This window comes from Hyperoodon ampullatus (genome assembly GCF_949752795.1).
Source record: "Hyperoodon ampullatus genome assembly, chromosome: 2".
Lineage (NCBI taxonomy): Eukaryota > Metazoa > Chordata > Mammalia > Artiodactyla > Ziphiidae > Hyperoodon > Hyperoodon ampullatus.
In genome coordinates this window covers 174,727,229-174,744,008 of record NC_136915.1, presented here as the reverse complement: position 1 = coordinate 174,744,008, position 16,780 = coordinate 174,727,229, and the positions used below count along the sequence as shown (strand labels likewise).

The 16,780-nt window shown below is 35.7% G+C and overlaps 1 protein-coding gene across 1 annotated transcript in view; it reads left to right on the top strand.

Moving 5' to 3' along the window:
- The first annotated feature begins 832 nt into the window (after window positions 1-832).
- AHCTF1 (AT-hook containing transcription factor 1) overlaps window positions 833-16,780 on the top strand; it is a 71,920-nt gene continuing 55,972 nt past the window's right edge. The window contains exons 1-7 of the mRNA XM_079696316.1: window positions 833-957; window positions 2,805-3,058; window positions 6,514-6,694; window positions 11,445-11,652; window positions 13,298-13,414; window positions 14,761-14,845; window positions 16,203-16,353. Of these exons, the coding sequence (XP_079552442.1) occupies window positions 840-957; window positions 2,805-3,058; window positions 6,514-6,694; window positions 11,445-11,652; window positions 13,298-13,414; window positions 14,761-14,845; window positions 16,203-16,353 (1,114 nt within the window). The 5' untranslated portion in view covers window positions 833-839. The remainder of the gene's footprint in view (window positions 958-2,804; window positions 3,059-6,513; window positions 6,695-11,444; window positions 11,653-13,297; window positions 13,415-14,760; window positions 14,846-16,202; window positions 16,354-16,780) is intronic.

The window sequence follows — 16,780 nt, the reverse complement described above, 5'->3', positions numbered from 1 at the left end:
GTCCTGCACAGAGGGTGTTTGTCTCATTCACCTTTATGCTGATGATATAGCCCTATGGAGTTTAATGGGGGTTGGGGGGGTTAGCCCTAAGCTTTTTCTTCAGCCTCTGTGGACCTCAGGATGCTCAAAACAAGATCAGGGTCACCAGAACTGGATTTAGTAGCTAACCCTCAAGACCCAAGCCAGCTTATATATTTTCTAGAACTCCTACTGTTTCCACTTTTGGCTTTGCCAACTCCATAATCTTTCAAAAAGATACTTTTATATCTCAGCCGTCATTTTTCACTGTTTACAATGGAAGAGTCATTTAGGAAATCTACTGTTCTATACATTGTAAATGAAAGATAATTTTAGATTTTTTTTCTGTGCGGTTAAAGACGTGCCAAACTCAATTCCTGAGGTTACTGTGGGTTTGGACATTTTTCATGGACTTTCTCCTCCTTTACTGTAGTGGTAACTTTTCTAAAATAATAGCAATTTTTCCTGTTTTGTATGTGAAATGTTCTTTGAGAGTAAATGAAGCAATAAGATTAATTGCATTGAACCCAGTCTTCGAAGAATGTAGGCACTCATGTATGTCCTTAGGCCATCTGGCTTAATGAATCTTTACCCTCCTAAGGCTGTTTGGGAAATACTTTCTTAGGAGAGAATGTCTCAGACCCAAAGCACATAATGTGTAGTTCATAATCAGATTTTAGTTTCAGTTTATTTACTTTTGTATGGTAGCTTCTTCTTTTTCTTTTCTTTTTTCCCTTTCCCCTTGGTTAGAGATAATCAAGTGTCTTATAGTACAAATATATCATAATAATCTTACTTTAAAAAATACTTGCAGTGGAAGTATGCGAGACCTAACAGCACAAGTGACTGTAGCAGCACAATTCCCAGAAGTGACTATCCAAGCCCTTGGAGAAGATGAAATAACATTAGAATCTGTGCTTCGTGGAAAGTTTGCTGCAGGTAAAATAATGTTGCTGAAAATTTAGCAACATTATTGCTAAATTTAATAAGATTAATAATAAGCATATATTAAGATAAATAATATTAAGCATATATTGCAGTTCCTTTAGTGTGGAAGAAAAAAAATCAGAACCTGCTTAGAGTGGTCTTATATATTACATCTACAACTACATATGTATTAATTTCTACCTACTTGAGCACATTTTCATTGAATCTCCTGGGGTATTATAGTTCATTTTTCCTTTTTGCAATACCATATATTTTATATCTCTTAGTATTGAGTATCTGCATTTGGAAAGTAGAAATGATACATGGCTGGTTTTCCTTTAGTAGGTTTTATCAGTGATGAGTTTAGATTAGAACCTGAACAGTCTTATGAGTAGAAAAACCTGATTGTAGTGCCCTAGGTGATACAATATATTCTGAAAGTCTTATTTCTTAATTCTATTAATCTGAACAAGATCTTAATAATAATGATGTTTTACATTATATAATACAGCAGAGAATTAGACCAGAGAAGCCATTAAATTATGGATTTCAGTCTAGTGAAATATGTTGCAGAAGACTTTTCTGAAAATGAATTTTATAGCCATCCTGCCTAGTAGGAAGACAACAAAACATATAGATCAGTAATTTAGCTATTTATAGTGCTATTCTCTTGAATATTGAAGGTAATAACAGTACTACTCTTACATACTAGGTACTGTAACAACTTTTCATTGAGGTAACTACTAGGTTTCTCTAATTAGGCACTATTCTGTGTAACTGAGAATCAAATAGGTTAAGTAACTTGGTCCCAGTTACAAAGAAAGCAAGTGGCAAAAATGAGCTTTGACCCCATGCGTTCTTGGTCCCCACTGTGCCGTGCTATTTTTTTTAAACTCTTTAGCCTCTCTCAGCTATAATCCTAGTATATACAGCTATCTATTTGGATGCATGGTAGACATCACAAATTTAGTAGTAAAAATGAACATCATTCGTTTAGCTGTTCAAGGGAAAATTCAGGGTCTAGTTCTTGATTTTTCTGTATTACTCACCTCCCTATATATTATTCATCAGCAAGTAAATCCTTTTAGTTCTGCCTCTGAGATGAATCTCCAGTCAATCCACTTTTCTCTATTCATGGCCACCAACCAAGCATAGGGTACCATCTCCCTACTTCTGCTCTGGTCCCACCTTATTGTCCATTCTCTGCTTAGCATCTGGACTAACATTTAAAAATGTAAATCAGATTGTCACTGTCCTGCTTAAAACCCTCCAGTTACTTTAGGTCGCATGAAGAATAAAATCCAGACATGACTAGTCAGGGGCCAAGAAGGGCTTCTGATATTTCCTATTATTATACTGGTTATGTCTCGTCTTCTCAGATTTTGAACTCTTCAGTGACAGAATCATGAGTTATACTTTTATAACTCCCATAAAACCTAGTTTAACTCTTAAGGTATAATGTAGTAAAAATATGAGTTTGGGAGTTAAACAGACTTGCGATCCACTTCTGGCTCTGGTATTCGTAGCCATGTGGGTTTTGGGCAAGTCATTCATTCATACAGTTGTATGAAAGTTTAGTTGCCTTATTTCTGTATTGAGGTGTAACAAGGAGTAAGTGAGATAATGTATTTAAGCATATAACATGGTACCTTTACTGAATGGTTACTTTATTATTATTGCATTAGTAGTTGTTCAATTTATTTTACTAATTAGAGGACCACTCTGTTCTGTAAATGCTTAGATTTCAGTTTGGAGATAATGAGCTGTATATTATATATGTAAAAGAGCTAACTGCTGTTTAGTTTTGTTGTATATATACAATATTAAAATAAGCAACATTTTTGTTTTTTTTCTTCTAGGGAAAAATGGACTTGCTTGCTTGGCTTGTGGTCCGCAACTTGAGGTAGTAAACTCTCTAACAGGAGAGCGGTTGTCTGCATATAGATTCAGTGGAGTGAATGAACAGCCTCCTATAGTCCTAGCTGTGAAAGAATTCTCTTGGCTGAAGAGAACTGGATTGTTAATTGGATTGGAAGAAGTGGAAGGGAGTGTTCTCTGTCTTTATGACCTTGGTTTATCAAGAGTGGTTAAAGCAGTTGTTCTTCCTGGAAGGGTAGGTACTGCTTAAGATATGTGGACATTCTGCTTTCAAAACCGAACCCCTGCTGGTTACATGGGTGTGTTCACTTTGTGAAAATTCATTGAGCTATATACATTTGTAATTAGATTACTTTTATGGAAGTTTGTTGCTTTTCATTAAAAAGTTTAAAATAAAGAGGGTAAAAATATATTATCAAAGCAACATAACATTTAAAATAAAACTTTCCTTGGACAAAAGTGTGTGTGTGTGTGTGTGTGTGTGTGTGTATACATATATATATATATATATGTATACACACACACACACACACACACACACAATGGAATATTACTCAGCCATCAAAAAGAATGAAATAATGCCATTTGCAGCAACACGGATGGACCTAGAGATTATCATACGAAGCAAAGTAAGTCAGAAATATTAGAAAGTCTAATATTTAGACTCTAAAATATTTTAGTGTATCATATTTTAGACTCTACATATGATATCACTTATATATGGAGTCTAAAATATGGTACAAATCAACATATCTATGAAACAAAAACAGACTCAGAGATAGAACAGACTGTGGTTGCTCTAGGTGGGGTGGGGGTGGGGGTGGGTAGGGGAGGGATGGGAGCTTGATATTCACAGAGGCAAGCTATTATGTACAGGATGGATAAACGACAGGGTCCTGCCGTATAGCACAGGGAACTGTATTCAATATCCTGTGATAAGCCATAATAGAAAAGAAAATATGTGTATATATATAAAGAATATATATCTACGTATATGTATAACTGAGTTACTTTGCTGTACAGAAGAAATTAACAACGTAAATCAATGAAATTTTAAAAAAATTAAAATATAACTTCCTTGTTCTTGGTTAGAAAATTACAGAGTAAAAATAGTGATGACATGTAGTGTTCTGATCTTTTATATGAAAAGTATCATCTGAGTTTTGTTCTTACATCCAGGTGTGTTTTATGAGGACACCAAAAGTTTATAAAAATATTATATTCATTACTATGGCATTTTTTCCTTGCCTCTGTGTTTTTCTCTTTTAATTTGAGACTGTAACCTTGCAGCAATATGTAAAATATGTCTTTATTACCATTTAAGATGTGAATAATATATTTAAATAGTGAGTTCATTTATATTCACCATTTATTCTAACATGTATGCCTTGATATGCCAGGCATCTTATCCAGTAGTAATTATAGAAGTTCTTTGAATTCAGGTTGTTTCTTCAACAGATTTATTACTGCTCTTTTTACATGGTGAGAAGATGTATACACTTACAAATACACACAAAGACAAAAATCATGGAAGAGTAGAATTCTTTTTCTAACAGTGTGAAAGAAGTATGCACTTTACACACAAAAGTATATGTAGGTATGTATGTAATGTATATCGTCATAGAATAGAATTTTTAAAGTTAAAAGGGAGCTTAATGACAAAATAATAATGTTTTTATAGTGAGGAAACCAACCCAGTGGGGTGTGAAGTAATTTATAGCCTGGTATCTTATAGGTACTTGCCAGTGATGATGATTTTAAAGACAGAATTATTTGGCAATTTATTGAGTGCTTACTGTAAATCAAACTATGTGCTAGATTTTGGGGGTAAGTAGATGAATTGAACTTGGTCCATGCTGTCCAAAAAGGCTTATAGTCTAGTGGGAGAAGACAGATTATAGGATGACAGCATAAATATAATAAGTGCTTTGATAATTTTAGCACTTGGAACGTGGAGAACACCTGGATGATTTCTGTTCAAAAAGGTTGGAAATTTTAGGCAAAGAGACCAACGTGTAAAAAGTCAGAGTATGGAACATCTGGAAAACCAGTCTTATTTAGAATGGCGGGAGAGAAGGGAAGGAGGAAGTGGGTGCCAGAAATGGTGAGGATTGAGATTGTGAATGGCCTTATTTGCAGTTAGGGGCCTCCTCTTAAAATCTGTGGTGAAATCATTTTAAATTTAAAGTGGAATTGTAGTGTAAAAAGCTATTTGGTTGGGGTAGTTCAGGTAAATAAGGATGATGGACTGAACCGAGGAAGTGACATAAGAAATAGAGAAGATGGGACAGATTCAAAGTAGATTCCAGAGGTGACATGGACAGGACTTGTTGATCATTTGGATAAGAGTAATTGAGAAGGAATAAGAATTAGATAAATTATTGGTTGCTTAATTGGATGAATGGTTGATATGATAGGGGAAGGAAAAGATTGGGAGAGGAGTGATAGATACCTTCAAAAGGAGTTCAGTCAACTAGCCCTTTTTTGACTAGGGCACAGTATCCCCTCTTAAATTTGCTTTTAACTGCCTCACTTTAAAATTAATTAAGGTAGCATTGTCAATAACTTCATGTATAGTATTTATATGAGGAATGCAAACAGATCCCTTACCCTTCACTGAAGGAATTAAAGAGAACATGCTTTAGTATTTATAGACATTACATAATTTAGAAAAGGAAGACAATCCGTGAAATTACAGCTTTCAGAATTAGAAACACTAAGGAATGTTTTGTGTACTAATGAAATATTGAGAAAGCCAGGGTTTTGTCTGTAATAATAAATTACAGCCTGAAACAAACTTTAACCTTACATTAACACATAAACCATTGATAGCAAATTGCCTCTTTTCTTTCTAGGATATTCATCAGTATTATAGTAGAAATCACCAAATACTTAATTATCAAATATCATACCTAATTAATTTTCGTGAATTAATAAGAAACAGAAGGAAAGCTAAGTGTAAGCTAAAATACAGACTATTAGGTACAGACATTTAAAATTTGACTCATGAGATGAAGAGGAAAAATACAACTCCATAATGTAGCTACATTAATGTAGCTAGCTATGATTTTAAGTAATTTCAGTCCTTGTTAAAATGTCAGTGATCCAGTTACTGCCAAAGCTTTGTGTGAAGTCCATTATAATGTAGCCCTTTTAAAGAAAGTTAGACCTCTTCAGGCTTTAGCGCATAAAAAGGACCTTTTTTAAAAAGTGTAAACAGTAAATTTTTCTGAAACGATTTATTTTTAGTCTTCCTTAGAGAAGAGGCTATATACTTATACAGTAGCTGGTTAAGAGTTTTAAAGTGAGAAAAATCTAGGTTTCAGTTTTATACTTAATGACTGTGACTTGAATAACTCAGCTATTCTAAGCCTCAGGGTGTTTCATCTTTAAACAGGGATAATTATATATAGTCTGATATCAAAGGGTTATTATGAATTGATTAGCATAATGCCTGGAATATAATAAAGTCTTGATAAACACCAGTTATATTCTAACTGCATCATGTAATTCTTGTTATATCTGAACATTTCATTATGTTATTCAGATTTGCAAGTATCAAATGCAGATTTATGATTCTGTATTGGAGAATGTTAACATCTGTATAACTAATAACCTGCTTTAACCTCAAAATTTGTTGTGTTTTCTCACTTTGTATAAGAAAAGCAAATGATATATTCTGCTTTCTAGGTTACAGCTATTGAACCTATAATTAATCATGGAGGAGCCAGCGCAAGTACTCAGCATTTACACCCAAGTCTGCGATGGCTTTTTGGTGTGGCAGTTGTGGTAACTGATGTTGGACAGATCCTTCTTATTGACCTGTGTTTGGATGACTTGTCATGCAATCAGAATGAAGTAGAGGCATCAGGTGATTAATTAATCATTCTTTGCTTGAAACCAGAAATTAAGCATCTAAGTATTCTGATGCAATGGATTGATTTTTTTTTTTAAATAGTCAAAAGATGTTATATAGAAACTTCTTTAAGTATCTTTTTTAAAAAAATTGTTTGCTCGTATTTTATTGTTTTGGGCACTATGGAGATTATTTTGCATGAGTTATTCTATTTTATTGATGAAGTGTTTATAGACTAGATCTTGAAAGAGATAGGGATATGTTTCCAGATATACACTTGAATAATATATTCAAGTTATTAAGTAAATGCCAGAAGAAAGGTATAAAATCTTGATCCTTATCAGGCAGTATAAAATTATCCAACTATGTAGGATCTAACATAGTGTTTTTGGCATACTGTTTATGTTCCTACAGTAAGCCCAAGATAGAAATAAAGCAATAAATAACAGTAATTTAAAAGTCTTCCCTCACAAAATAACATCCTAAAATAGAACTAAAGCTACTTAAGTGAAGAGAGATAATTTTCCCCCTTTAATACTAATGCATATATTTATAAATCTACTCCTCAAGTGTTTTTTGTTTTGTTATATTTGTGATTTATGAGACTCTTACTTGATTGGTTTATGTAGGGAGGAGAGCCAACCTAAAAACTTCTAAAAATGTGTGTATTACCAATAAAGTTTCAGGAAAGGACTATTCCTTGAGGACCTTCTTGATTTTTAAAATAGTCCTGTTGGGACTTCTGGTGGTTCAGTGGTAGAGAATCCGTCTTACAATGCAGGGGACTCGGGTTTGATCCCTGGTCAGGAAACTAAGATCCCACATGCTGTGGGTCAACTCAGCCCACACCCTGTAACAACTGAGCTCAGGTGCCTCAACTAGAGAGCCTGTGTGCTGCAAACTACAGAGCCCACGTGCCCTGCAGCCTGTGTGCCACAGCTAGAGAAGAGAAAACCTGCATGCCACAACTAGAGGGATGCCCGTGTGCCTCCATGAAGATCCCGCATGCCACAACTAAGACCCAACACAGCCAAAGATAAATAATATAATAAATAAATAATAAATTCTTTAAAAAAGTCCTGTAATATTAGTGCAGATCTGTTTATTTATGGATCAGCTAAGAAATAGATACATATCAGTATTTTGTCCCAATTTATAATGAGTATAACTAATAACTGTTGGTATGTAATAAAACTGATTAAAACTGCAAGTGGTGGGCTTCCCTGGTGGCGCAGTGGTTGAGAGTCCGCCTGCCGATGCAGGGGACACAGGTTCGTGCCCCAGTCTGGGAGGATCCCGCATGCCGCGGAGCGGCTGGGCCCGTGAGCCATGGCTGCTGAGCCTGCGCATCTGGAGCCTGTGCTCTGCAACGGGAGAGGCCACAACAGTGAGAGGCCTGCGTACCGCAAAAAAAAAAAAAAAAAAAAAAAAAACTGCAAGTGGTAAAAATTATGTTTGACCAGAAATTAACTGAAGAACCAGTTTATCTGATCAAAATTTAAATCTGCAAAATATGACATGAAAAAGTTTGATTTGCTAAAAGTAATGGCCACACATGCACTTAAGGAAAAAAAATTCTCATAGTGATGGAAACTATACCTGGAAATTGGATATGTATTAAGATCTCATTGATCTTAATAAAATCCCCAGTAAAGTTGAAATGAAAAGAATTGATTAGTATAAATAACAGTAACTAAAAATGAATTTGTAGAATATTAGAAATGATTTAACTGCTCTTTGTAGAAAATTGATGAAGGAATTAGTCTTGATGGAGTTTTGTTCCAGAGTGTTTTGTAGATGATATTGCTGTAGGTCTAAGGCTAATTAAAATACCTGTATTCATAATTAAAACTCTTCAGATCAAAATAGTAGGGTTGAAACATGCTTTATTTCAGGAGTCAGTAGTTAGTAGTTAAATTCAACACAAGGGTAATTTTATAGTGAAACTCTCTGGATTGTAATCAAAGATCAGAATCCGTTTCTCAATTATGAGAATTAGGAAGCCATTGAATTTTATAGCATACAAAAAGTTGAGTTTTGGGGTTTAATGCAAAATTAATTTTTTGTTTACAGAAGTAATTTATAATTACAGCTATTTAGACTTCACTGAAACACACACAACGTAGAAAATGAAGTTCCTAACATGATAAACATACTATAAATACTATTTTGCAACTTTTTCAAACTTAATAGTATTTCTTATACATCTTTCCATATCAGTGCATGTAGAGTCTGCTTTATTCTCTTGAATAAGTTTACAGTATTCCATTTATTAACTAGTTATTTTGGCAAAATGTAATCACTTGCTGTTTTCTGGGGGGAAAAAATCAGAAGCAGAATGGATTAGGAGGGTAATCATTCAAGTACAATGTGACAGGATATTTTTCCCCTTCATAACAGCATTGAGGGAATCTGCTCTTGCACAACAGTTATATCAGTGAATGGGCCTGAATTTTTTTTTATTTAAACATTTCAAACATCTTCGAGTAGATAGACCAGTATAAAAATTCCCACAGGACTTCCCTGATGGCGCAGTGGTTGAGAGTCCGCCTGCCGATGCAGGGGACACGGGTTCGTGCCCCGGTCCGGGAAGATCCCACATGCCGCAGAGCGGCTGGGCCCGTGAGCCATGGCCGCTGAGCCTGCGCGTCCGGAGCCTGCGCTCCGCAACGGGAGAGGCCGCAACAGTGAGAGGCCCGTGTACCGCAAAAAAAAAAAAAAAAAAAAAAAAAAAAAATTCCCACAAACCTGTTACCTAAATTCAAGTTAGTTTTCAAAATTTACCCATATGTGCATCTGTCCTCTTTTATTTCCCTTTTCCCCCCTTCTCTCTCTCTTTCTTTTTTTAATTTTATTTTTATTTTTGGCTGCACCGTGTGGCATGCTTGATCTTAGTTCCCAGACCAGGGATCGAACCCTCGCCCCCTGCATTGGGAGCATGGAGTCTTAACCACTGGACCACCAGGGAAGTCACCCTTCTTTCTTTTTTACTCTGTACTAATCTAAAGCAAATCGATTATTTTACTACAAATAATCTAAATAACGGTTATTTTACTACATAATCATGATGCCATTTACCAAATAACAGTTATTTTACTACATAATCATGATGCCGTTTACCACTGTTAACGACATTAAATATGGACTTACATTTGACAGTTTGCATCTCATGTCTATTTGAATTTAGAGCCGTCCTCCCTCTATCCTCTCCTTATTCATTTATTTATTTTTAGTGCCACTGACTTGCTGAAGATGTTAGTTATCTGGTAGAGTACCCCACATTTTGGAATTATCTGTGTGTCTTCATGTGATGTCATTTACATTTTGTATTTTCTGCAATTGTAAGTTAGCTCTGATTAGATTGATTTAACACTTGACAAGTATACTTCAGAAGTGCTGGGTATTTCCTAATGTATCACAGCAGGAGGCACATGGTGTCTTGTTTCATATTCAGTGATCAGTGGGTTCAGTTGACGACAGCATGATCCATCAACCTTTGTACCAGTGGTTCTCAACTGGTGGTGATTTTTTGCCCTCTAGATTTTTGGTCATATCTGGAGACATTTTTGGCCATTAATACTGGAGGGAGATGATGCTACTTGGCGTCTGGTAGATAGAAGCCAAGGATGCTGTAAACATCCTATAAAGCACAAGACAGCCCCCACAGCAAAGAATTATCTGACTCAAGATGTCAATGGAGCCAAGGTTGAAAAACCATACTTTGGGGCTTCCCTGGTGGCACAGTGGTTGGGAGTCCGCCTGCTAATGCAGGGGACGCGGGTTCGTGCCCTGGTCCGGGAGGATCACGCGTGCTGCGGAGCGGCTGGGCCCGTGAGCCATGGCCGCTGAGCCTGTGCATCCGGAGCCTGTGCTCTGCAGCGGGAGAGGCTGCAGCGGTGAGAGGCCCGCGTACTAAAAAAAAAAAAAAACAAAACACATACTTTGTTTCATCCATTGAGATTGTTGCCTAGGTTTCTTGTGTCATTAGGCTGCAAAAAAGATGATTTTAAAGTTCTGTTAATCTAAAGAATAATTTTCTGATTAACTAGGACTATTTGTTCACCTTGAAATACAGTTTGTACAGAAAAGGGAGAATAAATGCTTATATTACTATTTCTTTAAGTACTAATTTTCAGAGTAAGAAGCTGGTACTCAGCCACTTTCAGTGTTTCAATTCAGTAAGGTCTCTTGTAAGTAAGGAGGGCAGGAACTCATGGAGTTTTATATATTGTACTTAATGTGTTTTATTCATTTTCATTATTGTCTTCTCATGCTCAAAAATGTTCTGTTTTTGCTAACGAAGGCACCTTCATGTAGTCTGACACATCCCCTCAGATTTTGATAGCTTCCTAGATTTCTGGCACAGGATGTGCCAGGCTCATCTTATATATTTTCTGCTTCTGACTTGGAACCAGCCGTTCTCCAAGGGGAATATTTAGGTTGTTAGTTCTAAATTTGAATAAAGAAACCATCAGCTTTATTTATGATTGTTAAGGAAATTGTTTAATTCTTTTAAAATAGTCTACTTTAGATAATATTTGATGTGTACTATGAGATTTTTAAGAAATTATACAATTAAATGTACTTTGAAAATTATAGCATTTGAAATAAAGGTGGTTATTTTATAGTTCAGTATGCCTTGTTATCACTAATCTTATTTTACTTGACCCCAGTAGTTTTCAGTTGCTGCTTAAATACTGGGCGACACACTTGCTTTTATGCTGTTTATAGTTTGTTAATCTTACTTGTCTTATTTATTTTTTAGACCTTGAAGTTATAACTGGTATCCCAGCCGAAGTACCACACATCAGAGAAAATGTGATGCGAGAGGGACGCCATCTGTGTTTTCAGTTAGTAAGCCCATCAGGAACAGCCGTTTCAACCCTTAGTTACATAAACCGGACAAATCAGCTTGCTGTTGGTTTTTCTGATGGGTATCTAGCACTTTGGAATATGAAAAGCATGAAAAGAGAGTAAGTACCACTTTTTCTCTTCGATTATGTGGTTATTGGTAATTTCTTTGTGAATGTAACTTGTTCTCAATTACTAATATTTAAAAATTAGCATAAACAGGAAAAGATAGGATAATGATTGAATGACTATGTAATTTTCCATTGCATTAGATCATAACTTGGTATGATAAAGGAGTGACCTAGCACATGAATTTAGGCTGATTCAGTGTATTTAAAAGGCATTTCAGGGAATTTCCTGGTGGTCCAGTGATTAGGACTCTGTGCTTTCACTGCTGTGGCCTGGATTCAGTCCCTGGTCGGGGAACTAAGGTCCTGCAAGCAGTGTGGCTCGGCCAGGGGAAAAAAAGGCATTGCAGTCATTGTGGTGTTCAATTTGCTAGTAACTATGACTCTATTAAGATAAAAAACTACGTATTTGTATAGTATGAATTCCTTCAGAAGTACTTTTCTACATAACCATATGTGTAAGGTAGTTTAATAGTAGTAGTTCTCAGTTCACAGAAAAACAAAAGCTTTTTAAAAAAGTTACAGAATACTGTGTTTAAAATTTTTTATGCTGTCAAAAACTTCCCCCAAGAATAATTATATTGATACTTTTTATTAATCTTTATGTTGTTAAAATTGCTGAGGAATTGACTCTTTATTGAGGGAGGTAAGGCACTATAGGTTTTAGGTCTAATCTCTGTTAAGAGTTAAGTAGATACCTATTTGTCTCTTAAGTTGTCAATTTAATATTTATTTATTCTTTTTTCTTCCAAGTAATATTGGAATATTTTCTTGAGTAATTTGTCTTGCAAATGAGTCAACAACATAGTCACCCTTCCAAACTTTCTGCTCAGTTCGTCTCACCAACAAATTGGTACCTACTTGGCTGTGTTTGGTTATAATATTTGCCAAGTTTGAAGTGAAGGAAAAAGAGAGAGGTAGAAAATAAAAAGATTCTCATCTATACCCATTTTTTACTGTTGGGTTCTTTGATGATATTAGAGTGTTACTAGCCCCTTAAGTAAACATTGACGGTCCTTGCACTTCCTCAAAGTCAAATTTTTCTGCAAAGTGCCAGTGATGAAGTGGCAATGCTATTGCCTAGTAGCTCCCTATGGGAAGTCCATCTCAACTCTCTTTTTTGATTCAACTCTTGTTTTTGCATAGCTCCCAAAGGAGTGCCTGGAGAACCTGACTTTTACAGTGTTTTCTTTAGCACTATCATCCTTCACTGATCATGCTTTTCCAAAGGGTTTGTGAGAACTCTTCAGATTCTAACTCATTCTGTTGTCGTAATGGGGAAATTGACTCTAAACCCAAGCAGCTGAAATAGAGTGTTGTGGCACTATTTCATCTCTTTCTAGCGTACCTATTATTGGGGAACAGTACATCGTGGCATACGTTTACACGCCTGGAAGGACTAGTTCACACATGTGTATATGCATGTACTTTAGTAATTTTAACCCTTCCCAGTTCTACCTGGGAGATGGGGTGCCATGCTCATTTTCTTGATGTCTTGTACCCTGTGTATTTTTGAAGATAAGATGATTGTATGAACAGCAGTTGCTCTAACCCAAATTCTTACATGAGGCATCTTCTTCCTTTTCACGAAATTATAACTTAAAAGTATGAAGTGTACTGATTTTTGTGCCTATTATAGATACTACACACAGCTGGAAGGTGGAAGAGTTCCTGTATATGCTGTCACTTTTCAAGAACCTGAGAATGATCCTCGTAATTGCTGTTACTTGTGGGCTGTTCAGTCTACACAAGATAGGTAAGTGTGATACATGTGCTTTTAAATATTTGTCAGGAATGGAGTAGCAGTTAATTTCTTTTGCAAAGCTTTGTACTGTGTTGTCTCTTTTTAGTGAAAGCGACATAAATTCAGTGAATTAGAAAGTGGTAGTTGAAATGACTTTAAAAGGTAAATGATTATTTCTGCGTGTTTGAGTAATTCTGAGATATCAGTAAGAAGAAATTGTGCTTACTTGACCTGTTTAGGTGTTATTTCAGAGAGTAAGCCAATACACATGAGTAGGCAACCTCTTATTCCTTAGGCAGTTTTTATGGCCTTCTATGTTCTCTCATAAGAACATTTTTTCTCTTTTATAATCTCATTCCTTTTTTCTCTTTGTTGTGTATGCCTCTCTCATTTTTATGTATCTGTACTGTGTTCTCTAGTCCCTCTACTTGCCTTTTGCAGTATATTCCTAGGGTTAATTCAGTTAATTTTTCCATCTTTCATAAGCTTTAATTTTATTCCAGCTATAGGTTGTGAGAAATCTTTCCTTTCAATTTAATTTCAAACTGGTTAAGCTTGTTCATTTGCAATGCTAGGACAGTGCAAGTACTGATTTTCTCTTATTTTTCATTGGTGTTTAGTACTTTCTTTGATGATCAATGAAACAGTTAAGTCTGTGGTATAAATGACATGATTTGATAACTGCTCCTAATACTTTCTCTTCCCAAGTCTGTACATGAATTGTGGTCAACTTGGGTTTTTGTGTTAGATGTCCTCACTTTGAGGTTTTGTCTTAATGCTTTAGTGAGTAAGTCAGTGAAGGAAGAATTGATTTGTCACTTTGTCAATCCTGGAGGAAAATAGAAATAAAAATATAGAGACAGCTATTGGGATATTCCTCATTAAGTGAAATCCGTATTTCCATCCATCTGAGTGTAATGTGGGCTGGCAGCAGCTTGAGTAATGTGCCTTGTGAAGGCTTCATGTGGTGAATGAGAAGGGACGTTTATCTGAACAATTTTTATATCCCATTTATTTTTTCTTCCAATATTGCCTAAGTAAAGCACACCTATTAAAGAAAGGGAGAAGGAATATTGGGTAAAGAGTTATAGTCTCAGCCACATAAGATGTCACCTAAAATATGCAAACCACATAAGCTTTAGTTAATTAGAATCAATAAAGAATTAAATCAGTTATTATTTCAAAGGATTACATTTTGTGAAAACAACGAAGTAAAACTAAATTCTTTACAGTGACCTCAGTTTTGTCACATGCACTCAATACTGTATGCAGATAAAATTTATTTGGACAATAAAAGGTGTTTAATGCATTAATATGATATTCAGTATTTCTCCTCAGCTAATTTCTGTTTCTTTCAGTGAAGGGGATGTTTTGAGTTTGCATCTGCTTCAGCTGGCCTTTGGTGACAGAAAGTGTTTGGCATCAGGACAAATTTTATATGAGGTAAATGGTAATGGTAGTATGGGTTCAGAGTACCATTTTGTTCATTGTTTGCCTGTTTTAAGTCTTTGTTTTAAGGTAGTGAGATATTGAAATGTTATTCTTCTATTCAAGTTAATACTGTATTCGTAATATAATGTAAAAAGTATTAGATTAGGGATCAGGAGACTGGAATTTTACCAAGGTAGCAATCTTAAAATCTTCGGGTGTCATTTTCCTCTAAAATGAGGGGATTAGACAAGACAAACTTGTGGCCTAATTGGTAGCCAGGAAAAATAACCCCACTTTCTTGCTCTAAGATAGCAAGCAGTAAGCCATGGGGTGACTTTATAGTTTTGTTGCTTGCAATTGTAAAAGAGGGTAAATGCATCTAGCGTTTTAGATGACTATTTTTCTGGCTGAATTCTTGAGGAAATAGTGGGGTGCTGCTAATAGCCATATTTGGTTAGCCATCACATTAACTTCTCTAGAACAGGCTTTCTTAACCTAGTGTTTGAGGGTATGTGGTTGGGTTTTAGGGAATTTGTGAAGCCCCTGAATTATGTGTGGCATCTTTATGATCACAGTGTCCGTGTTGTCCCTCCCCCTGTCCCCCCAGTCCTCCAGTTCCACATCTGTGGATTCACCCAATCTCGGATCAGAAATATGCGGGGTGGGGTGGGGAGGGAAATTCCAGAGGGTTCCAAAAAGCGAAACTTGAGTTTTCCGTGCCACAGCAACTATTTACGTAGCATTCACATTGTATTAGGTATTATAAGTAATCTAGAAATGATTGAAAGTATATGGGAGGCTGTGCGTAGGTTATATGTAAACATTACTCCATTTTATATGAAGGACTTGAGCATCCACAGATTTTGGTATCTGAAGGGGGTCCTGGAACCAGTTCCCCACGGACAGCAAGGGACAACTGTATGCATTTTTCTGGGGAAAAATTCATAGCTTTTGTCAGATAGTTACAGGGATCAGCGAACAAAAATTTAAGAACTACTGTTTTAGAGCAAGAACTTCAGTGAAAACACAGAAGTAGGTTTGCTGGTCTAGAGTGTACGTATATATAATTTTAATGCTTAGGTCCAGTTTACCCCCCAACCAGTAGTGCATGAAGGTTCCCGTGTTCAGTAACAGCGTTAGAAGATTTCTTGGTAATTATTTTTGAGAGACTAAATTTAGTCTTTATTTGTGTTTTATGCTATATAAAATTTTAGAACACTTTTCAATAATTTGTTCTTCACCTTCTGTCTTTTAACTTTTTTGTTTTCTTTGTATTGTAAGAAAACTCTTTTGGAGAACATTTAATTTTAGAATGACTTTTTCCTAGAATCCTATTAGGATATAGATTGCTGTACATTTTCTATTTCAGGGGTTAGAGTACTGTGAAGAAAGATATACACTGGACCTCACAGGTGGCATGTTTCCTTTGAGGGGCCAGACTGGTAATACCAAACTGTTGGGATGCCAAACTGTAGAGAAATTTCGATCTCATGGTGACAGGGAGGAAGGCATGAATGAAGGTTGGTTAAAAATACTCTTATTATATATCATGTGAATACTTGATTTAAGATTTATCTTGATTTAAGATATATGACAGGTATTGTTTTCTGTAGTTCATTGGAATACTAATTGTGGAATTTATTCAGGTCTGTATGAGATATGAGGTATGTCTTGCTCTCCAGATTGCCATGTGTAGAACTCAAGAATTGAATAGATTAAGAAAATGAGGAACCCTTGTATTTTGATCCAGCTCTCAAAACAGACAGACATACAAAAAAAGGTCTCTAGTTGTAACTAGTATGAATAGTCTCTGAATAATGTTTACCTCTGTATTTTTTGAGACGTATACGGCAAACATGCTTTGGTTGCCTTGAATTTTTTGTCTCCTTTAGTGTCATTCCTTCTTCCTGGTAAACATCCTGGCATAGTGAAAACTGCATAGATCTT